The sequence below is a fragment of the Chiloscyllium plagiosum genome, chromosome 5 (assembly GCF_004010195.1).
Source record: "Chiloscyllium plagiosum isolate BGI_BamShark_2017 chromosome 5, ASM401019v2, whole genome shotgun sequence".
Lineage (NCBI taxonomy): Eukaryota > Metazoa > Chordata > Chondrichthyes > Orectolobiformes > Hemiscylliidae > Chiloscyllium > Chiloscyllium plagiosum.
In genome coordinates, this window is record NC_057714.1 from 105,909,224 (window position 1) to 105,933,337 (window position 24,114).

Genomic DNA, 24,114 nt, shown 5'->3' on the forward strand with positions numbered 1-24,114 from the left:
CACACCACAAATTGGAGGAACAACACCTCACCTTCCGCCTGGGCAGCCTACAGCCCGGAGGACTCAACGTTGAGTTCTCCAATTTCAAATAACCTCCCATCCCATCCCCAACTCCCTTCCGAGCCCCTCCCCCTCCCTTCCACTCCTCCCTGTCACCAACCAGATTAATTCCTCCCACTGACCAACTAGGTTATACCCTCTGTCTTCAGCTATCCCCACCTCACCACCCTGCCCCCGCCTCCCCCTTTATCTACAGCTCCCCCCACACCCTTCCCCAGTCCTGAAAAGGATTACACCCAAAACGTCACCTTTTCCACCTCCTGATGCTGCCTGGCTTACTGTGTTTGTCCAGCCTCCTACCTGTCTACTTTGGATTTCAGAATTTGCAGGGTTTTTTTGTCTCTAAGTCAGGAGGAGGCCACTTTCTGAAAACTAAGTTACCGCATTCAGCCTGATTTCGATGCGGTGCATTCTGCATGAAACAGTTGCTTTTTTATACACATTCTGAGCATGGCGGATGTTTTCCACATTTAGTTGATAATGACAGTGCTCAAGATGCCTGCAATGTTTTGGGAGATTGCATTGTGAATGATTAACATCAGGAGTTTCAGCACTGACAGGACAAAGTGATGATTTCTTTCATAAAGTTGTCGCTCTTGCATGAAAATACTGATAGTATTAGCCAGACATTGTATAAAAACAGAATCTATGTAATGAAGCTTGATGTGCTGTTTCACCCTCAAAACTCAGTATTGTGGAGACCTTTGCATTTCATATTGTGACAGACATTTAGCATGGCAAATGGCAAACATAGTGCCAGCTCAAGACATAAAGGTTACTGCAGGAAAACGAACGATTCATAATGCATTTTCCCATCTTGGTGATATGGTATACAACCTTTTATTAAATTTAAAATGAAACATTGCAAGCCACTCAACCATTTTCCTTTGTTATTTCTTTAAATTACATTTTCATGCATTTTCTGATTCCTATAACAGCTAAACAGGATCTCGACAGGAAATGACCCAGGAATCACCATCAGAGGATTGCATTTTTGAGCATACCTTGTGTCGGTAGTTACCATTTTCAACATGGTGGTGGGAATTCATAACGGACAAAATAAATGACAGTAAGACAACAGATTTGGATTTGTGTGATTTGGTTCCAGGACCTTCTTGCCATTAATCTCTTTAACCAGGTCTTATTATTGAACAAGTCTGTAAGGGCTATGTGAAAGGGTCCCTGTCATTTGAACTAGAATATAATATATTTTAATATGATTAACTTTACTACAAAGTTTATAGGGGCTAACCTGTTCATACATTTTACATATTCTACTCTGCAGAATGATCTGGGGGTTGTGATTCAAGGAAATTCAGGATATCTCAGCAAGCTATTAAGGCCCACTAAGTTCTATCCCGCCAGAAGATAATATGGGGCAGAATTGAACACTCTTCCTGAGGTAAGACTGAAGATAAGGGGGCATTAAACTGGGCTGGAGGCTGCAGTGTGAGGGCTCCCACTTCCTTCTGCCTCAGTCTGATTAAATCAAGTGAATCACAGAATCCCTACATGTGGAAACAGGCCATTCGGCCCAACAAGCCCACACTGACCCTCCAAAGAGTAACCAGCCAGACCCATTCCCTGACACCTCCCCCTCACTAACTCACCTAACCTATACATCCCTGAACACTGCGGGCAATTTAGCAAGGCCAATTCACCTAACCTGCCATGTCTTTGGATTGTGGGAGGAAACCAGAGCACCCAGAGGAAACCCACGCAGACATGGGGAGAATGTGCAAACTCCACACAGACAGTTGCCCAAGGCTGGGATTGAACCTGGGTCCCTGGCGCTGTGAGGCAGCAGTGCTAACCACTGAGCTGCTCTGCCACCCCAGGTTTTCCCATCCTGATGCTAACTGGGGCCCATCAAAGAATGACCACCTGAGGGGCTCTTCCCACTGCCACTGATGTTCGACCAGCCATGGGCAGATACTCACTGTGTAGGAGATTCAGGATGTAAAACCTCTAAAACGTTATCTGTGTGCTGGGAGTGAGATTATAGAATCCCTACACTGCAGAAGCAGGCCAGCTGGCCCATCCTGACCCTCCAACAGCATCTCACCCAGACCCATCCCTTACCCTATCCTTGTAACCTTGCATTTCTCATGGCTGATTCATCCAGCCCACACTTCCTTGGACACTACTGGCAATTTAGCAATGGTCAATCCACCTAACCTGCACATTTTTGGACTGCAGGAGGAAACCAGAGCACACAGTCACAGGGAGGATATGCAAACTCCACATAGACAGTCGCCCGAGGCGGGAATTAAACCCTGGTACTATGAGGAGCAGAGCTACCCGCTGAACCAACCGCACCATCCAGGTCTTTTGTGCAAAGACACTCGGTGCCCGATCAACAGATTTGACATAGAGAACTAAGTAGCGGGGAGTGGGGATGGGGCGTGAGCAGGTGGTTGGTTGGTATCCAGAGCTAGGCCTTTCGCCACTTGCCTGAGCTCCCTGCCTGTCTCCCCAGGTTCGTGATCCTGGGAAGGACCTGCTATTAGTTGCACAAGTTCTTGACTGACCCTGAATACACAGGGTCCTTTCCCAACTGAGTTGATAACTTTGCAGACTGCAGGTGAGACTCCCATCATCTCAGTTCATTTCCATCCCACTCAACTCAATCTACAGGGCTCAGTGGTCGCTGCGAGATGCACAACACGTGATCTGGTCCTGACTTTTTGTTCTGGAGTTGCACCTCACCTTCCTCTCAGTCCAAGCCGTTATTCCTGCATCAGTGTGCGTTGTCAGGGAAGACGGTTTTAAAACACATCTCAGTGCAGTTTTACAGAAAAGGAATTGCACAAACTTTTTTTTTCAGGAGGGGAAGACAGAGAAATCGCACTGTTGTAATTTCAAGGAGAAAGTGAGGTCTGCAGATGCTGGAGATCAAAGTTGAAACTTTATTGCTGGAACAGCACAGCAGGTCAGGCAGCATCTAGGGAACAGAAGATTCGACGTTTCGGGCACAGGCCCTGTGCCCGAAACGTCGAATCTCCTGTTCCCTGGATGCTGCCTGACCTGCTGTGCTGTTCCAGCAATAAAGTTTCAACTGTTGTAATTTCAGCCTTTGTCTTTTTCTGTGCAGCATCAGTGATTTCCTGAGGGTTTCTCAGGCACGATCTGGAAATCTCATAAAACAAAGCGGAACTACACAGAAAAAAAAATGACAGGCGTAACAAGGGGCAGAAATAAACCGTAAACCCATTACACGTGTCCTCTTCGGAATTTACAGCAGAAATCAGGCATGGCTTTTTTTGTTAAGCAGTCTCTGTTTGTACATCATGCCTTGATTAATCCGGCCAATTTGGACAAGGGGAGAGAGTCAGCACAGTGGCTCGGTTGGGGCCACGCGGAAACCTCCCTAGAGAATCGGGATGTTTGTCCCACGTATTTATAGTCCCGTCCACCGAGAGCACATGACAATCGGGGTTAGAGTGACATCAGACCAAAACAACAGCCCTCTTGTCTTTAATTTTTGCATTGGATTTGACTGACAGTAACATCATTTAGCAAGAACACGCCCTCCTTGGACTGATCATATCTTCAGGACCTGTTTTTGATTCAGAGTTTGTCGTAAACTATCCAAACCAGCCCCCCCTCCCCGCCCCCCCACTTTTTTAAAAAAACTGATGAGAAGTTTTGCACTTCCTCACATCCTGTGCACATTCAACCGCCGGTCGGTTCTGTTGACTAAGACACGCACACAAGGCAGAGCCAAGCTTTCATTTCAGTCAATGTCCATGGTTACAAACGATTCTCAATTCCCTACATCGAAACTAGTTTCGATTACAGGCGGAAAACGAAGACAGACCTGTTCACTATCCCTCTGCAACTTCACCCACTGATTGCATGTTAGCAGCTCACCCTTTCACACAGAAGGAACGACCGCTTGATACTCCCCACTGGCTCGTGTGAACTGTAGTGACTGTATGTTATTTTGAAACCACAACCGGTGACTTCAGTCAGACGCTCGCTCGGACGCCCCTTGTCCTCCCTCCTCTCACTTACCATCACGTTGCCCTGCATTTTGGCCGTTTTGATCATGGACTGTTTTCTCATGCTTCCTCTTTCCTCTCAGTTCGCCTTTTCTTCCCTGAGAGGAGCAGTTGCCTCGTTAGCTCGCTTTCTCTGTGTTTATACCAACCCCAACCCAGAGACGGACTCGGTGCACCAGCAGAGCTTTGAGGGACGTCCCAGTCCGAGCCCGGGTTTCTATCACAGCTCCTGGCGCCGGGTCCGAACTTTAGAAGCGGCTGGACTCCACGGAGCCTCCGGGAAGATGGAGGATTGGTCTAATGTGGAGGGGAGAATCAGAACGGGGCACTCCGAATTGGAAAATGGGCAGGTCACCCATGTCCAGCCACTTCTGGGTTTGTTTCTGGCGGGAGCGGACAAGTGAGTGGCGATAAAGTCACCGGAATTAGCGTTCAATTCCTGCAAGTGACAAGTGCATTTATTTTAAAAAGCAAAGAGCTCTCTGACAGGGGAGGGGGAGGTTGAGAGATGGCTTGTACCAGCGTCAATGGAAATGAATGAATTTACTACCAAACACACACACACACACACACATTGCGTTTCTATGGTTGCATCAATTTGGCCTGAATTGGATTCAGAAATCGCTGTGAGAGTTGCTGATGGTTGTCCTTTTGTTTCCTTAGGTTCGGCTGCTCGATTCTGAGCCCGGATAAGAAAGCTTTCGGAGGTGGGGGGAGAAAAGGTGCCTGGATTTTGTTTTGATGAAATTGCATTGGTGGCAGAGGTGTGGGTTGGTGCGTTCTCATTTATAATGTGAAACTTTCACCTAGAGATAGTCTGAAAAGTCAAGGACAGCGGGGTAGCTGGGCCGGGGCGTGAGTTTGGGGTTGACCGGTGGGGGTTTTTTTTAACGGAATGTGGGCTGGCAGTGTGTCTGCCACTCCTGACTGGCTCTGGGTAATTGCTGCTCAAGTTGGAGCTGGGGGTTTGAAAATGCGCGGGGGTGGGGGGGGGGGGGGGATTGATGTTCCCAGTGCACTGGAGGGGTTTCACAATCTACCGGAACGACCAAGGGAACAGCCGAGTCATGCGCCTCTGTAATTACAGGAAACTCATGAAGGGGAAACATGGACGATTTTAATTATTTGGTTTTTTTCTGCCCGATTAAGCGTTTAGGATATCATAATGGAACACAGCCCGCGGCCACCGCCAGAAACACCAGTTATTATCATTTTAATTACATTTTTTAAAAAAAATATGCATCTACATCTATCCAAACCTTGCCTCCACCGGCAGCATTCAGTCAGTGCTGAACTGAGCTGTCAGACGCTTGATTAATGGCTCCTTTGTGAAATGGTTTGACTACTAATGAACAGCCCGAGCCTGCAAGGCCAGTGGTACATACTCGGACTAACGATCGGTTTGAAGTCAAAACCCCGACAGACAAACCTGTATTCCTTTTGTAGTCAAAGCAAAATTGCGTCCTTTAAACCTTAAAAAAAAGTTTTCTGTTTTGCTTGTTCAACTTGCTTATTAGTTGCACCTGGAGATGAGAACGCTACTGTTTTGGTACAGTCCATTTAGACGGGCCGAATGGGTTTTGCATATCTGTGTTATTTTTTTGTAAAGGTGTAGGTGTTGTGAGGTTTGCAATTAAAACTGTGTTAGACCATCGATTTTTATTTTTTATAATTATAGATCCATTTGCTCTTTGTTCTGCTTCATTGTAAGCTGATGCATTAATTCCACTCATCATATTGGCAACAATATGCAAGTTTCCTCTCCGTCAATGGTAGCGAATTCATCATCAGATCAGGACGCAGGGTCAGGTCCCGCAAGAACGTCATCACCACAACATTTAATCTGGGCTTCCAGACGCTGTCTCTCATGGACATGAAATATCTATGGTACCTCGAGGTGCAGGAGAACAGCACTATTGTACTCTGATCTGAACACATCCCATGCAGCTGATCTGAACACACCAGTTAAAGTCCTACATTGGCAATTTATGGATCCAAGGCTTATCCAACAGATCTGGAAGAAATGGACAGTACTGGTGATGGTAGGTGGTATAGAGAGAATGCAGGATTGATCTGATATAGAGTGGACATCACTTCAAGAGACAGTACCTGCCTCTGAGCCAGAAAGTCTATGTTCAAATCCCATTCCAGGACTTGAAGGTCAAGGAAGGACCATTCATAACCCAGTCAAGCTAGCAGCAACTTGTACAATCTCCCAACGTATGCCAATGGCAGGGCATAAGAGGTGTGTTGCCATTTGGTGTCACAATAATACATTGAGGTCTCATAGTTTCACTAACCATGGATCCATGTTACAAGATGAGTGTGAAAATGTATGTTGTCACAACAATCCCCACTCTTTGGGTGTTTCTAAGTTGGCTGGAAGGTCAGTGTGGCTCAAATTGGTGCAGAAAACAGGACATTCAATCCTTCTCTGGTTCAAATAGATTCAGGTATTGCGATGTATCTTGTAGCACTGTAATAATGTCCCAATCTCGCAGCCTGGAGGCCTCAATTCAAGTTCCACCTGCTCCAGATGTTTGTAGTAGCATCTCTCAATGGGTTAATTAGAAAGTATCTTCAGGCCTTGTCTGCATTACTTCAATTGTGAAAGAGATTGGTTACAGCACATGCAAAGTACTGTCCTTAATTTTGGTCTCCATCTTTCAGGAAAGATATTATTGCCATACAGGGACTTCACAAGACTTGTTCCTGGGATGATGGGGCTGTCCTAGGAAGAGAGATGGGAAAACTGGGTCTGTATTCTCCCCAGTTTTGAAGAGGTAATCTCATTGGAATTTACAAAATACTGAAAGGGAACAGACCTGGTGCAGGTAAGATGTTTCCCCTGGTTTGGGAGTCTGGAAGCAGAGGGCACAAGTTAAAAAGGGGAATACCACTTAGCTCCCAGATTATGAGAATTTATTTTACTCATAGGATTGTGAAGCTTTGGAACTGTCCACCATAGAAGGCTGTAGAACCTCAGTCTCTGAGTATGTTTAAGGTAGAAATCGGTATAATACCAGTAGATACAAGGTTGTGGAGATGCGGTGAACAAAATACATTAAGGTGATGCATCAGCCATGATCACATTGCATGATGGGGCAAGCTCTGGAAGGGCTGAATGGCCTACTCCTATTCTTTCCTTCCTGTGCCTCCTATCCATGGTGGAGGTTGTGGTGCTGTGAGTCAGGCCTGCCTTTGGGAATAAAACGGGAAGGTTAATAATGGGGGGCACAATGTCCTGTGCTTTGAGAGAGAGAAAGAAAGGAAATATGTGGTTCAGTAACGCCCTTGCTGAACGGAAAGCTGCTGTCCTCGCCCGGTCTGGTCCCAAATGGCTCCAGATCCATGGCAGTGCTGTTCTGAAAGCTGCCACCGACCTGGCCTCTCAAGTCAACAGCTGAACATGGCCTTCAGAGAGAAATGCTAGCCTGGCCAGGAGTGAAAAAGAGAAAAATGAAGAGCTGCTAACGAGCTGCCTCGGTCAATAGTTTCTCCTGGCTCAACACTGTCAGTACCTACTCCCGGGGAGGTCATGTCTTTGAAGAGAGCTTGCTGTGCATAAATTGACCGTCTCATCTTCTCCATTGCAATACCCAACCGAAAGGCGCCGTATAAACACGTGTGTTTTTCTTTCTTGTAATACTACTGTGCACTAGTGCCTTTGAAGATTAAATGCTCAAAGACACGTTCCGCTTCCCTGTGTATTATTCATTAATATAACTTAGTTTTTTTTATTGCTTGTATCTGCTTGCTGCAAGCCCGATGCAACTGTAACCTTTCCTGAGCTACATGATGTATTACCTTCTTAATACAAACCGCTATTCTGCTCAGAGACAAACAGACCGAGTCACTTGCCAGCTCTTGTCCTGTTCAGGCAGCGATATGTATTTCATCACACCGTCTCTCGTCTCCAGTTCCCTCCCCCCTCGGATAGGCTGTGCCGTCTCAATTTAACAATTTATTGTGGAAACTGTAAACTGCAGGCAGTCCCCGCCACCACATTCGTTACTTTAAAACATTTTCTTTCCGTCTAATGATCGCAGACACTGGACGCCTTGAATCAAGACAGAACTGTCCCCGTCTCACTGTGCAAAAAAGAACTTTGACTCATTTTCCAAAATGATGCACGAGTCTCTGGCGGCTGTCTCGGTTGTGTATGTTTGATTGCAATTCAATTATAATCCCATCTGCAACCAACAGGCGCCGGTTCACAGAAACCCCTCCAGCCCAGATGTGATTGTGTTTTCCAATGTGACTCAAGCGCCCCTTATAGGTCACACTAGGCAGCTGTCTCTGTCCAGGGCTCTGTGTATGTGTGTGTACCTCTTTGCTCGCCTTCTCAGCTGCACTCCTCATTAAAAAGCACACGTCTCGTTTGGAAACAATCTAGGCGAAGCTTCGCTCTTTTCCTGAACCGCGAGAGCTGGTTGAGAAGTCAAGGGGGCCACCTTTAAAATGAAACCACCCATCACGGGGGGAAATTCTTCAATGCCCACCCAAGCAACGGAATAAAAGGGTGTGCAGAAGAAACACTCCAGGCCACTCCCTGCACCAGCACTGACAATGTTCATTTATTTTGTCTGAGAAGTGACCAAATCATAGGTAGAAGGGGAGAACTGGAGAAGTCAAGGTCACAGGTGAGCTAATGCCTTGGAGAGAGATTCTTCCAGTTGACTGCAGTGTTTCTCAAGGGGAACGTGGACACAGGCAAGTGGACAGGGACAGCCTCCTCATGGGTCTGGCCAAAGTATGTCCTTATTAAGGGGAAGTGGGCCAGTTCTTTGTGACTGACTGTCTGCCTCTGTGTCATGGTTATATCTGTGCTCAGGTGTCCATGAATTGGCAGCGCACAGTGCTCACCAGCACGATAGAGGCCTTTTAGAGACTGTAGGGGCTGGGATTGGTCATCACCACAATAATGTTATTCTCACTGAGCAAGTTTCCATCCCCTTACATACTTCCATTGACCATTGCTTTGTGATTTAGTTTACAGTGCCCCAGCAAAGTTTGTTTAAACCAATTTTGTTAAAGTTTAAAAGAGTGGAAACATAAACTATAGGACCAGGCCATTCGGCCCTTCAATAGGATCATTCCTGCTCATCCATCTCAGCACCCTGTTCCTCCTTCCTCTCCATACCCTTTGATCACTTTCGTCTCAAGAACTACATCTAACCCCTTCTAGGGAACATTCAATATTTTGGTCTCAGCGACTTTCAGTGACAAAGAACTTCACAGGTCCCCACTGCCCAGGTGAAGAAAGGTCTCATCTCAATCCTAATTGACCAATCCCATATCCTTAGATTGACCCCCTGTTTCTGGACCTCTTGGTCATCAGAAACATCCTTCCTTTGTTTACCTTGTCTAGTCTAATGCTGTTAGGATTGTAAAGGTTTTCTATGAACATGGAGAAGCATAGGAGTCAGGATGAGAGCTAGGCTATTCTGCTCCACTATTCAACAAAACAATGATGGATTCTTTCAAATTCTGACCAGGCCCGAATAAACTTTCATCCTATTGTTTACCAATAATTTGCTTCAGCAATGAACTTATTCAAAGATACTGTTCCCACTACCTTTTTGAGGAAGAGCTTCCAAAGGCTGACAATTCCTTGTGAGAGGAGACTTTCTTTTCAGTCTCATATTAGAATTAAGTTTAACGTCACATGTACTCACGAGTGCAGTGAACAGTTTTTCAAAGTTGCTACTTATGGCACCAGCTTAGGTACAAAGGTATTTAAGTACAGGAGCTGAGGAATAACTTAAAAAAATAAAGACATGTAAATTTCACATTATAGTCCTTCAAGCAGACTGCACCAGGTCTTGATTATCCTCGATCTGGTCCATGGGTCTGCTTCTGGGACTGGCTAAAATAGTCACTAACATGTCCAGGCAGCAGACAGAGACTTTATGCCTGACTGTCTGCCTCTCTTTCACGGTCACATCTGTGCCTGGGTGTCCATGAATCAGACAAGAAGCTTCTGTTAAGCTACATGCTTAATATTGATACATATTATTCAAAAAAGGGATATCTATTCACTCTCAAGCATTGATCTTTCTCATCTTGATAAGCACACAAAAGTATCCTGACGCAAAAATCAAGGCACAACAAGTCAGATGGGAGCCAAAATCCCAAATGAGTGACTTTCAAAGTACACTATGCATGACAGTAATTCTTAATATCTGCAGAATGCCAACAAACATATAGGTTATCTCTTACTTTTAAACAGTGTCCCCTCATTCTAGACACCCTGCTTTCAACATGCTCCCTTTGAAGATACTGCAAGATCTTGCATATTTCAATTAAGTTGCCTCTTACTCTTCTAACTTCCAGTGAATGCAAGCCCAACCTATCCAACCTTTCCTCATAAAGCAACCAACCCATTCCAGACATTCATCCAGTAACCATTACCAACATCGATGAGTGGCTTGGATGAGAAGGGAATGTACTGTAGCCAGGTTTGTGCATGACACAAAATTAAAGGGGAAGGGAGTGGTGAGGGTGACTCAACATATCTGCAGAGGGAGATAGACAGGTTAAGTGAGTGGACTAAAACTTGACAGATGGTACATAATGGGGGTGGGGGGGGGGCGGTGGTGGTGGTGAAATGTGAGATTATGCATTTTGGCAGGAGGAATAGAGGGGCTGAATAGCATTTAAATAGAGAAAAAACTGCAGAAAGCTCAAGAACAGAGGGATTTGGTGACTCCTTGTTTATGAATCACAAAAAGTTAGCATCTAAGTTTAGTGGGTAATGGGGAATGCAAATGGAATGTGGGCCTTCATTTCAAAGGGAATGAAATATGAAAGTATGGAGATTTTGCTAAAACTGTACTAATAAAAATGGAATTAGTCAGACCACAGCTTGAATACTGAGAACAGCTTTGGGCTCCTTATCTCAGGAAATATATTTAAGGCATCGGAAGCAGTTCAAAGGTAGTTAACTAGGCTGACCCGAGGTATGGAGGGACTGTTTTATGAGGACAGATTGAATAGGTTGGGCTGTACTCGGAATATAGAAGAATGAGAGACAACCTGATGGTAACATAAAAGATTCTTAGAGGACTTAAAAGGCTTCCGCCATGGAAGAGTGTTGGACCATAATCTCAGAAAAGGAGTCGCACATTTAAGACAGAAATGAGGAGTAATTTTTTTTTAAGAGGGTAGTAGATCTGAGGAATTCTTTACCACAAAGGACAGTTGAGGCTGAGTCATTAAGTCTATTCCTGGCTGATTTTTAATCAGTAAGAAACTCAAGGGCAATGAGGGAAAAGGTTGCAAACTGAAGTTGAGGGATATCAGATCAGCTATTATCTTACTGAATGGTGCAGCAGACTGAATGGGCTGAATGGTTTACTCCTCCTCCTATGTCTTATGGTCTTGTGCGCTCCAAAATAGTAAGGTGACTAACACAGTGCAGTACTCCAGATACACTCCGACCGATGATCTGCGTAACTGAAGCATCACCTCCTTACTTTCATTTCCCCGAACAATAAATACTCACATTCTGTAAGCTTTTCTAATCAGTTGTTGCACTGTATGCTAGCCTTTTGTAATTCAAGCTCTACAGAAAGAGTATTAAACTGGGCCAAGGTCAGTTATATCAAAATTCGGCAGGAGCTGGGAAATGTGGATTGGGAGCAGCTATTTGAAGGGAAGTCCACATTTGATATGTGGGAGGTTTTCAAAGATAGGTGAAGATAGTGAAGGATAGGCATGATCCTTTGAAAACAAGGGATAGGAAGGGCAAGATTTGTGAACCACGGATGACAGGAGAAATCGTGCAACCAGCCAAGAGCAAAAGGGAAGCGTACATAAGGGCCAGGCAGCTAAGAACAGAACGGGCCCTGGAGGAATATTGGGAGAGTAGGACAAATCCTATACGCGAAATCAAGTGGGCTAAAAGGGGTCATGAAATAACTTTAGCGAGCAGAATTAAGGAGAATCATAAGGCCTTTTATTTATATAGAAGAAGCAAGAGAGTAACTAGAGAAAGGGTTGGTCCACTAAAGGATAAGAAAGGAAGGTTGTGTGTCGAACCTGAGAAAATGGGTGAGATTCTCAATGATTGCTTTGCATCAGTGTTCACTGAGGAGAGGGACATGTTGAATGTTGAGATTAGAGACAGAGGTTTGTCTACTCTGGATCACGTTGACATAAGTAGGGAAGATGTGTTGGGTAGGCTAAAGGATATTAACATGGACAAATCCCCAGATTTGGATGGGATCTATCCCAGGTTGCTGGGGGAGGTGAGAGAGGAAATAGCTGGGACCCTGACACATATCTTTGTAGCATCCTTAAATACAGGTGAGGTGCTGGAGGACTGGAGGGTTGCTCATGTGGTCCCCTGTACAAGAAGGGTAGTAAGAATATTCCAGGTAACTACTGACCAGTGAGCCTGACGTCAGTGGTGGGAAAGTTGCTGGAGAAAATACTGATGGATAAAATCTATTTATATTTGGAAAAGAATGGGCTTATCAGTGATAGGCAACATGGTTTTGTGCAGGGGAGATCGTGCCTTACTAACTTAATAGAGTTCTTTGAGAAAGTGGCCAACTTGATAGATGAAGGAAGGGCTGTAGATGTCATATACATGGATTTTAGTAAGGCATTTGATAAGGTTCCCCAGAGTAAACTAATGGAGGAAGTGAAGTCACATGGTGTTCAGGATGTTCTAGCTAGGTGGATAAAGAACTGGTTGAGAAACAGGGGACAGAGAGTAGTAGTTGAAGGGAGTTTCTCAAAATGGAGAAAGGTGACCAGTGGTGTTCCACAGGGATCAGTGCTGGGGCCACTGTTGTTTATGATATACATAAATAATCTGGAAGAGGACATTGTTGATCTGATCAATTAGTTTGTAGGTGACATGAAGATTGGTGGAGTAGCAGAAAGCATTGGGTACTGTCAAGGAATACAGGAGAATATAGATAGACTGGAGAGTTGGGTGGAGAAGTGGCAGATGGAGTTCAATCCAGACATAGGTGAGGTGATGCATTTTGGGAAGTCTAATTCTCGAGCGAACTGTACTGTAAACAGAAGAGTCTTGGGAAAAGTTGATGAGCAGAGAGATCTGGGAGCTCAGGTCTGTTGTACTCTGAATGTGGCTGCACAGGTGGATAGAGCAGTCAAGAAGGCATATGATATGCTTGCCCTCACTGGACAGAATATTGAGTATAAGAGCTGGCAGGTCATGTTAAAATTGTATAAGACATTGGTTTGGCCGCATTTAGCATACTGTGTACAGCTCTGGTCGCCACATTACCAAAAGGATGTGGGCGCTTTGGAGAGGGTGCAGAGAAGGTTAACGAGGATGTTGCCTGGTATGGAAGGTGCTAGCTATGAAGAGAGGTTGAGTAGGTTAGGATTGTTTTCATTAGAAAAAAGGAGATTGAGGGGGGACCTGATTGAGGTCTACAAAATCATGAAGGGTATAGACAGGGTGGATAAAGATAAGCTTTTTCCCAGGGTGAAGGATTCAATAGCAAGAGGTCACGCGTTCAACGTGAGAGGAGAAAGGTTTAAGGGGGATACACGCGCAAAGTACTTTACACAGAGGGTGTAGGTGCCTGGAACGCATTGCCAGCAGAGGTATGAGAGGCAGGCACAGTAGATCCATTTAAGATGCGTCTGGACAGATGCGTGAGTAGGTATAGAGCAGAGGGATACAGATCCTTAGAAATTGGGCGATAGGTTTAGACAGCGGATTTGGATCAGCACAGACTTGGGAGGGCTGAAGGGCCTGTTCCTGGGCTGTAAATTTTCTTTGTTCTTTGGCTCACTGTGTTACCAGTGGCAGCAACCACTGCTCCCATTGACCCTGGGTGTAATGTAGAGTTGCTGACCTCAAACTGACTTCGCAGCTCTCTGTGGGCAGGCTTTCTGCTGCTGTGGTCCCAAGAACCAGGGAAGGTCCGATGTTGGCCAGTCAAGTGCCCGACCTCCCCCACTGAGACAATACAGGGTTTCCACTGGTTCCCAATGAGATCCATTTTGGTAGTATTAAATCCATTACATGGATTTTTTACTTTCTTTCATTATACTGACTCACACTAGGTTGATTGAGGAATAGATATTGGTCATAACACGAAGCACTCCAATTGAAATTACTGCACAGAGGCTGGTATCCTGTCACCAAGTATCCTTTTATTTACTTGTGCACAGTACATTGGCTGTGGTCAGCCAGCTCGTAGACTGTTTCCTGAACTGAGGAGATTCTGAATCTCTTGTTTATATGGGTCAGCCAGGGCTTCCTGCTTGGCCCATGTTAACAACTCCATCTAGCCCTATCTTTACTGCACTACTAATGTTAGAGTCTCCAGGCGTCAGTCACTTACAAGTTGAACTCTGTCCCATAACATCTTCACATGGCCATTTTCCCACAGGTATCTCACCATTAGTTTTGCTTAGTGTCCAATAGATGTTGGAATCTTTCTCTGTGTAACAGGACTAAGTTCTAACTGTGGCAATGGCCTGGGAACCAGGAGCCAACACGGGGTTGATGCATGAGTAAACAAGCTGTGATCTTCAGTAATGCAAAGGGAAGAGTAAAGGGACTTCCTTGGGGAGTAGATAATCAAAAATCTTCTGAACCATTGACTACTTTTTTTTCCACAGGGTGTGGATATTATTGACTGGGCCAGCACCTGTCACTCATCCCTAAATGCCTTTAAAGTTTATAGCGACCTGCTTTCCTGAGCAACTGTTGTCCTCAGACGGTAGTATGCTGCTGTTTGGAAGATAGTTCAAGGATTCAGACCCAGAAACTGTGAAGGCACATCAACACAGTTTCAAGTCAGGGCGGTGTTTAGCTTGGAAGGATACTTGCAGGTGGTGGTGTTCCTATCCATCTGCTGCCTTTGCCATTTGAGAAGTTGTCAAAGTTTCAGGTTTGGAAGATACTAATAAAAAGGGCCTTGGCTGTTCTCGCAGTGAATAGTGTATACGGTGCACACTGCTGACATTTTGTGTTGGTGGAGAAAGACAGTGAGAATGTTTAAGTTGGTGGATGGGGTGCCATGGAAGCAGGCTGCGTTGTCATGGCTAATAGACAACTGCATGTAGCAATAATATTAAAGGGGAAGTATTTACTTGCAGTATACTATCACTGTTTTACTATTTTTAAAAAGAAAGTCTAGACAGCTGCTCTAACATGATACAAGTCCTTGAATACACTTGAATGATAACATCTATACGCAAATTATTCAGCAAAAACATAAATTTACATTGTTTTTTCCAGGCACCAGTGTGACATTGTCAATTATATCAACATGGGTTCTGATTATTCTGATAATGTTAGAATATATAACCTTTGATTGGAATCATATCTTTCAAAAGTAGATTCTGCTGATGGCATTTGGAATCATATTACAAAACAATCAGAAAGCATGGAGATGCTGTCTTGCTTACTCTCGGAAATCCTGAGGATCAATACAACAAAACCAGAATACACGCAAGTTATAACAATGAAGCAGAGCGTTTGACCCAATCACTCCATGTGACATTACAATATTTTCTCCATTTGGTTATGATGAGAAGGTCAACCACTTGACAACTTACCTGTCAGGTTTGTGCCCATTCTCAGCTTGAAAAGCGACCTGAATAAATTTCTGCTCCCCTTAAGGCACATGGGATTTGTGAGAGTTTTCAAAATGAAGCACAAATCTTTTATCTTGACCTGCTTTGAAAACAGATTTAGAAAATTATGCCTGACTCTTTAAGGGTACTAAAGTTTTAGCGAAGTAAGCTCTGACTGATCCTATGTTTTAAAAAATATTGTTTTAATACCTTTTGTGCATGTTCCCTTGGTGGTTATCCACTGTTTTCTTTGGCCAATTCTTTTCAGTCTGTTCCCTTAACCAAACTCTGCTGCATTCGGAACCATGCTCCACTTGAACACTGTATGATGAAAGTCCACCTTCTGGATATCCCCCACCAAAGTGGAGCTGACTCACCTCAAGAGCACCTTAAAAATAGCTGGTGTCAGATTGCCAACTCTATTCCCATCATCAGCAATTTTACAGAGAATGGGGTCACAGAGGGCAGGTCAAAAGCCCAGGTACAGATGGCCTGAAGTTTCCGCTACATGGTGGAAATGGCTATTTTAGACATTTAATGGTATTTTCGTGTCACCTGATCAGAACTGAAGGTGACGTGGTTCACACCAACTCACAGGTGTTGAAAAGCATGGAAGAAAGTTGACTTGCGGTCAAAAACTTTAGGATGAGTAAATTAAAAGATGTTGCCAAATTCATATGTCGTAATAAAATGCTGTGCAAATTATATGTGGGCGGCACGGTGGCACAGTGGTTAGCACTGCTGCTTCACAGCGCCAGAGACCCGGGTTCAGTTCCCGCCTCAGGCGACTGACTGTGTGGAGTTTGCACGTTCTCCCCGTGTCTGTGTGGGTTTCCTCCGGGTGCTCCGGTTTCCTCCCACAGTCACAAAGATGTGCAGGGTCAGGTGAATTGGCCATACTAAATTGCCCGTAGTGTTAGGTAAGGGGTAAATGTAGGGGTATGGGGTGGGTTTCGCTTCGGCGGGTCGGTGTGGACTTGTTGGGCCGAAGGGCCTGTTTCCACACTGTAATCTAATCTAATCTAATCTAATCTAATCTATATATCTATTCTTATTACAGTCAGTGATTTTAGGGCTTTGTGTTTTTTTTTAAAAAGTGACCATTACATTGAATAACATTATGGAGATGCAAAAGTCTTCAGATGCATTATTCACTGATAAAGTAATATTCTGCATTATACAACATCACAACTTAAATTTGAATGTATTGTTTGGCCTATTTCATTCTACAGTTTTATTTAAATTTAAGTCAGACATTTGACTGACTGTTTCAAAGCCAGAACAAATGACTAAGCTTCTGGCTGACTTCAATTGCTGTTAATGTATTTAGCTCTGGAGATATAATTGTTGAATGGAATCTCACTATGAATGCTTGTCTGAATTTCAAACTTCCTGAAAGAAATCCTATCAGCTGGGATTGTAGACACAGCTGCCAAAGGATCTGTGAAATTAGTTACATTGACTAGCCAGCCAGAGGAAACAGCCTACTTACAAAAACCCTTGCATGCCCTGTAGGAACCTTTTAAGTTAGAGTGAGAGATAATCTAATTCTTCAAAACTCTTAGAGAATACAAATCCAGTTTCCCCAAACTCTTTTTCTAAAATGCTCCCACCATTTGGGGGATTTTACAACAAGAGCTTTTACAAGCAGAGAGATGTAAAAGAGAAGCAATTTAAAAAGCAAGGAACTCTAGATGACAAGAAAAGTTAAAGAATAAGGAACTGTAAAAGATGAGACAGTTACACCAGCTTTTACAAGTCAAGAGATTTTAAGAAGGTTGAAAGCAGTCAGTCATTTCAGAACAACCAGCAAATACAAATTAAAACTTTATTACAATAGTCAGACGTAATCAACAATTATGAAGAATCAATCAAAGACTGGAAAATAAAAATAACTCTGAAGATTTAATTAGACTTTACAATAACTTAAATTGAAACAATATTTCTGAATATGACATTGAGATTATTGAACAATTCAGATTCAAAACACTTTAAAATAATTAGCTTCATCAAGATATGAAGCAGAAATCAAGAAAGACAGTACACTTCCAGTCAGATTCATATCAGAGATATTCCTGATGGAGAAACAAAGGATATTATGGAGGAAACAATTTGAGATATAGAAGCCAAACGTCAAATGAGAAGCAGAATAAGATAATACATCATTAAACTTAATCCATTGGTAGATGATATTATCACTCACTAGAAAATAAAACATACAGATACCTTCAATGGTGTGATAAAAGTCTTTGACAACTAGTTGCAGAACAGTTAGAATTAATGAATGAGCAAGATGATATAGAAAAGTGAACCTTCAGGTTGATTCTGTAGACAAATTTACAAATGAGTTAAGGTTAAAACATGTGAATGTGCAGTTTTACAGGTGGAGTTGATAAGAGACAGAATTGTTCTTGCCTTTTATAATCAATCTTAATTTGATCTTCCATAATTCAAGGGTGATTAATTTTGGAATAACCTATCCTCATTGTCTTGAAAGCAGAGACTGGGAAAGATCATCAACAAATCCTTTCAGCTGAAGAACAGCTGTACTCCGAAAGACTAAAATAATCTATAAACTTTATAAAATGCAAATGTTTTGGACAACCTCTTGATAAGCGAACATCAAATGGGAGCAAAGCAGCAGATTATAATCTCTCTCACCTATTATACTCTTTGCTACCTTCTCCTCAGAACGCCTCCCCCCCCCCCCACCCCCACCCATTTATCTCTCCACTCCAGAGGCTTCCTGCCTCTATTCCTGATGAAGGGCTTTTGCCCAAAACGTTGATTTTCCTGCTCCTCGGATGCTGCCTGACCTGCTGTGCTTTTCCAGCACCACTCTGTCTAAACTCTGGTTTCTAACATTTGCAGTTCTTACTTTTGCCCAGCAGATTATAACAGTCATTATCAATTTTGTTACACCTGACAAGAAAAAAAATGTCCAGCTATGTCATGGGAATATCACTTCCATATAAAGAGTGTCCATTTTGGGCACACACTTAAACAAGTTAACACAGTGGAAAAACACCACTAGTTGGAATATCCTTATATGAATATATGCCTCTGTCAGTATAGATGATATGATAGGATTTATGATTTGATTTGATTTGTTATCATATGTAGCTAAGTACAGTGGAAATCTTTGTTTGCGAGCATTACAGGTAGATCATAGTAAGCAAGGTCGAGTAAGGCATACAGGTTACACCACATAGGATGTGTGCTAGACAAGGTCAACGTTAACAAGATCAGCATTATTTGATATGCAAGATATGCGTCCCTCCGAGAAAAGTCCTGTGTGTCCCGAGGAGGAATTGGTGATTGGTCAGAATCAGATAGGACCAAATATATTCACGTCAATGGGTTTGCAATGAAATTTAAGTTTGCTATGGGGATGGGTGTCATGGTCTAACCTGACTGAACACCTGGATTAAAACACAAGTATAACCTACAAACGAAAAGGTATGTGTTGCAGGTGCAGTGACACCTATGGTTAAAGGATTAATACAGTGCCACTACAACATAAAGAATACTGGATGTTTGAGAATACTATCATCCAGGCCAATAAACCTTACTTGAGTCAGGAAACATGTTTTACCCTCAACATCCTGTGATTCATGGATTTAGTTCAACTATTTCATAAGAAAACTACCATTGTCTGACCTAGGAAAACACACACAGTGGAAGGAAGAATGTGTAGGTCTTCCAAGATTAATGTTGAAAAATGTGGTGCTGGAAAAACACAGCAGGCCAGGCAGCATCCGAGGAGCAGGAGAATCGATGTTTCGGGCATAAGCCCTTCATCAGGAATGATTCCTGAAGAAGGGCTTATGCCTGAAACGTCGATTCTCCTGCTCCTCGGATGCTGCCTGGCCTGCTGTGTTTTTCCAGCACCACATTTTTTAACTCTGGTCTCCAGCATCTGCAGTCCTCACTTTTTCCAAGATTAATGACTGAGTGCAAGAAGAAATGTCGACCAGTAAAAGTGAAGAGTCCGACATTTATTTCACATTATCAGAATGGAAGAAGGTGCTGATTTAACTGGGGTACAGGAAATATTTTCCATCCTTGATACCACTAGAGAGTCCTGAGAGGACAACTATCAGGAAGATTTAAGACGTCTACCAACTGCTGTAGCTAACATTAAGCAATGCAGTCCACCTGAGATCATGGGTGAACTTTTAATCAAACTCATAGTGACAGCACAGCAATCTGCTGTACACAGGGCTGACCCAGAACAGTCAATATCAGTCAATGTTGGCACAAGAAAAGAGCTACAACATAAGGCGAAAGACAAAGCATGATGGAACATAGAACATAGAACAATACAGCGCAAAACAGGCCCTTAGGCCCTTGATGTTGCGCCGACCTGTGAACTATTCACAGCTCGTCCCCCTACACAATCCCATCATCAACCATGTGCTTATCTAAGGATTGTTTAAATCACCCTAATGTGGCTGAGTTGACTACATTGGCAGGTAGGGCATTCCATGTCCTTACTACTCTCTGAGTAAAAGATGTCCAACCTCTTGAGAGAGATTGCATCCGGTACATGGTGCTGAAAACAAAACTATTACTTCCTTCAGCGCAATGTTCTTCCATGAAAGACATTGACGGAATTCCCAGGATGGAGCATTTCAGTGAGGAAGTGAGTCTTGATAAGATCAGGTTGTTATCTTTGGAGCAGCGAAGGTTGAGGAACAACCTGATAGAGGCGTACAAGTGGAAAAATGCTTTAGGGGGGGTGAAGAGTTTGTATGTGATACTGAATATGAAAGGGTTAACCTATGATCAAGCTGAAGCTTAACCATTCTGACATATAACACAGCCACTGGCTGGAACATTCAACAGTTTAAGCAGACAACAGTTGGGTAGAGTCTCCTCACAAGATACACAGCTGTGTTGGCAGTGGCTCTGGCAAGACCGAATCTGAGCTCTAGGGAACAGGTTATTACTCACCAAGTGTTGCTGATAACAACACCCTCCACCTCTTTGCTGATGATTCGAGAGCAGAGTGATGACTGGGATCTGGCCAGATTGAGTTTCAAAATCACAGAATCATTACAGTGCAGAGGCTGTTCAGCCCATCATGCCTGCAATGACTGTCCACAGTCGTCTCCTGCTTTTTATCCATTTTTCCACATTGTTGGTTCGATGCCATTATTGCAGCTTTACTGGAGCAGACCTGGCCATGCCCTTCATGACTTTATAAACCTCTATCAGGTCACCCCTCAGCACCTGATGCTCCAGGGCAAAAAGCCTTAGCCTATTCAGCCACTCCCGTATACATCAAACCCTTGTATATCTTTTCTGCATCCTCTCAAGTTTCACAACATCCTTCCTGTAGGAGGGCGACCAGAATTTGAACGCAGTATCCTAAGGACATGGCGAGTACTGAAGCACAAGTCGAATTCCTGGAATATCACCAGAGTCCTTTGCCTTTGCAGTGTCTGCAGCTCTTCTTTGATATCCAGTGGACTGAATCAAATTGGCCGTAGACTGCCATTCTTGACACTGGAACCTCAGGAGAATGCTGAGTTGGATTGCTCTCTTGGTCTTTCTGGATGAAGATAGATTTAAATCTTTTGCCTTGATTTGTTTGCCGGTATGGCGGTCTTCTTTAGCGGAGGCTTTCGGCCTAGTATCCAGTGGCCTTGTGTGGCAGTCTCACCCTGGCTGCATCGTTTGGATAATCCATCATTCCACATCAGCTTTCCAGAGCCCAGGAACCACTAACTGAACTGTCATGAACTTTGTCTTAGTTTTACTTGTTTTAATTATGTATGACTTTGGCACCATGGCGGGGCAACTTCTAAAACTTTTTTCTGTATGTTTCATGTAGCAGTACATGTGACAATAAACTTACATTCTATTCCGTCATCCTTTACATCCTGTACTTTTCTGGTCTCCTACATAACCAGGACCAAAATTGACAAATAACAAGAATTCACCTTGATGTTGGCATTATTTTGGACTTGCTGACCGAATTTCCACTTCCCCTTTCTGGATTTGGGTGCTGCATAAGTTCAAAGACAAAAATGGTGATGACTGAAAGCAGGGTAGTCATGCAAATAGACTGCTGACCAGCTTCACTCAACAACAAAAAACACGACACGGTGGCTCAGTGGTTAGCACTGCTGCCTCACAGCGCCAGAGACCTAGGTTCAACTCCTGCCTCAGGCGACTGTCTGTGTGGAGTTTGCACATTCTCCCCGTGTCTGCGTGGGTTTCCTCCGGGTGCTCCGGTTTCCTCACACAAGCCAAAAATGTGCAGGTTAGGTGAATTGGCCATGCTGAATTGCCCGTAGTGTTAGGTGAAGGGGTGAATGGGTCTGTGTGGGTGGTGGATCGGTGTGGACTTTTTGGGCCAAAGGGCCTGTTTCCACACTGTAAGTAATCTAAAAAAACAACATTCTCAATTCAGCCAAGTGTGGTAAATCTCCCCTTGATCAGATGTGAAAGCAAAGACAACCCATCAAGGATGCCTTCCATGCAAAGGTTAGTGCTGATAATCAGAAGGAAACTAGTTAATAAATCATGCTGTCCAAATTAATTTAAGTTAAATTAATGTATGAAATCACCCTTGCTCAATTAAGGAATGGTGATTATCAGTTTAGGGTAATAATGCTACTGCTAAAAATTTTGTCAAGTTGGATATATTTAAAATGTCACTACAGATTCTTCCCAACGATCTGATGTACTTTCAGTACATCAGCTTATTTTGTATTTCAGTGGAATGACTCTCAGCCAGAGTGACTGCCATGTTGAGAGTAAAAACAGAGAATCATCATTGTGTAGAAAAATTTTTGATGCTTTCATAAGGACCTTTTCCCATGGGTTCTGCAAAACGTCCAAAGCCAAAATATCAAATGGTCTTCTTTTCTTCAAGATGCCAAGGATCCTAATGTGTATATTGAGATTCTTCTAGGGTGTAGGTTTGCTCGCTGAGCGGTAGGTTTGGTATCCAGACGTTTCATTACCTGGCTAGGTAACGTCATCAGTGGCGACCTCCAAGTGAAGTGAAGCTGTTGTCTCCTGCTTTCTATTCATATGTTTGTCCTGGATGGGGTTCCTGGGGTCTGTGGTGATGTCATTTCCTGTTCGTTTTCTGAGGGGTTGATAGATGGCATCTAGATCTATGTGTTTGTTTATGGCGTTGTAGTTGGAATGCCAGGCCTCTAGGAATTCTCTGGCATGTCTTTGCTTAGCCTGCCCCAGGATAGATGAGTTGTCCCAGTCGAAATGGTGGGTTTTTTTTCATCCGTGCGTAGGGCTACGAGGGAGAGAGGGCCGTGTCTTTTTGTGGCTAGCTGGTGTTTGTGTATCCTGGTGGCTAACTTTCTTCCTGTTTGTCCTACGTAGTGTTTGTGGCAGTCTTTGCATGGAATTTTGTAGATGACGTTGGTTTTGTCCATGGGTTGTACTGGATCTTTTAAGTTTGTTAGTTTTTGTTTCAGAGTGTTGGTGGGTTTGTGTGCTACTAGGATTCCGAGGGGTCTTAGTAGTCTGGCTGTCATTTCTGAGACTTTTTTGAAATATGGTAAGGTGGTTAGGGTTTCTGGCTGTGTTTCGTCTGCTTGTCATGGTTTGTTCATGAGGAATCTGCGGACTGTATTTTTTAAGTATCCGTTCTTCTTGAATACGTTGTATAGGTGGTTCTACTCTGTTTTCCGAAATTCGTCTGTGCTGCAGTGTGTGGTGATTCTTCTGTTTTTAATTCAAATATCCAGCATTTGTAATATGTTTCCTGTTGCCATGTGATGTGATGGCATTACATGTCAATCCAGTAGGGGGCACACTCAAACTAAAATAATATAGTTAATGTAACCATTCTTACTGTAATCTTCTTTGCTTTCTACTTAAAATTAAAGCATTTCTGTGTTTTAGTATAACAGGCAATCCTCCTGAGTAATTTTTAAACTTTTAAATCAAACCTCACTTAATTCACTTGTGAACACTGTCGTACTTATTTTACAATTGCTCATCATAAAGTACTAGGCAAGTGTTATAGAATCACAGATTGTGCAGCATAGATACAGGCATTTTACTCCAACTTATCCATGCCAACCAGATACCCAAAATTAATCTTGTCACATTTGCCTGCATCTGGCCCATATCCCTCCAAACCCTTCCTGTACATGTACCTATCTAAATGCCTGTTGTGGTTCTGTTCGCCGAGCTGGGAATTTGTGTTGCAGACGTTTCGTCCCCTGTCTAGGTGACATCCTCAGTGCTTGGGAGCCCCCTGTAAAGCGCTTCTGTGATCCTTCCTCCGCCATTGTAGTGGTTTGAATCTGCCGCTTCCGGTTGTCAGTTCCAGCTGTCCGTTGCAGTGGTCGGTATATTGGGTCCAGGTCGATGTGCTTATTGATTGAATCTGTGGATGAGTGCCATGCCTCTAGGAATTACCTGGCTGTTCTCTGTTTGGCTTGTCCTATAATAGTATCTAAAGTGCACAAACCAGACATCCCACTCA

The 24,114-nt window shown here is 43.6% G+C and overlaps 1 protein-coding gene across 2 annotated transcripts in view; it reads right to left on the bottom strand.

Annotated features, from left to right (window-relative positions):
- The window catches only part of dpp6a (dipeptidyl-peptidase 6a), a 1,472,261-nt gene that overhangs the window by 1,284,411 nt on the left and 163,736 nt on the right, over positions 1 to 24,114 (bottom strand). The window contains exon 1 of one of the 2 annotated variants that reach the window (XM_043690728.1): positions 4,078 to 4,579. The exons of the other annotated variant lie outside the window; for it this stretch is intronic. Coding sequence (XP_043546663.1) covers positions 4,078 to 4,128 — 51 coding nt within the window. The 5' untranslated portion in view covers positions 4,129 to 4,579. Of the gene's footprint in view, positions 1 to 4,077; positions 4,580 to 24,114 lie in introns of those variants that run through there. 2 annotated transcript variants of the gene reach the window in all.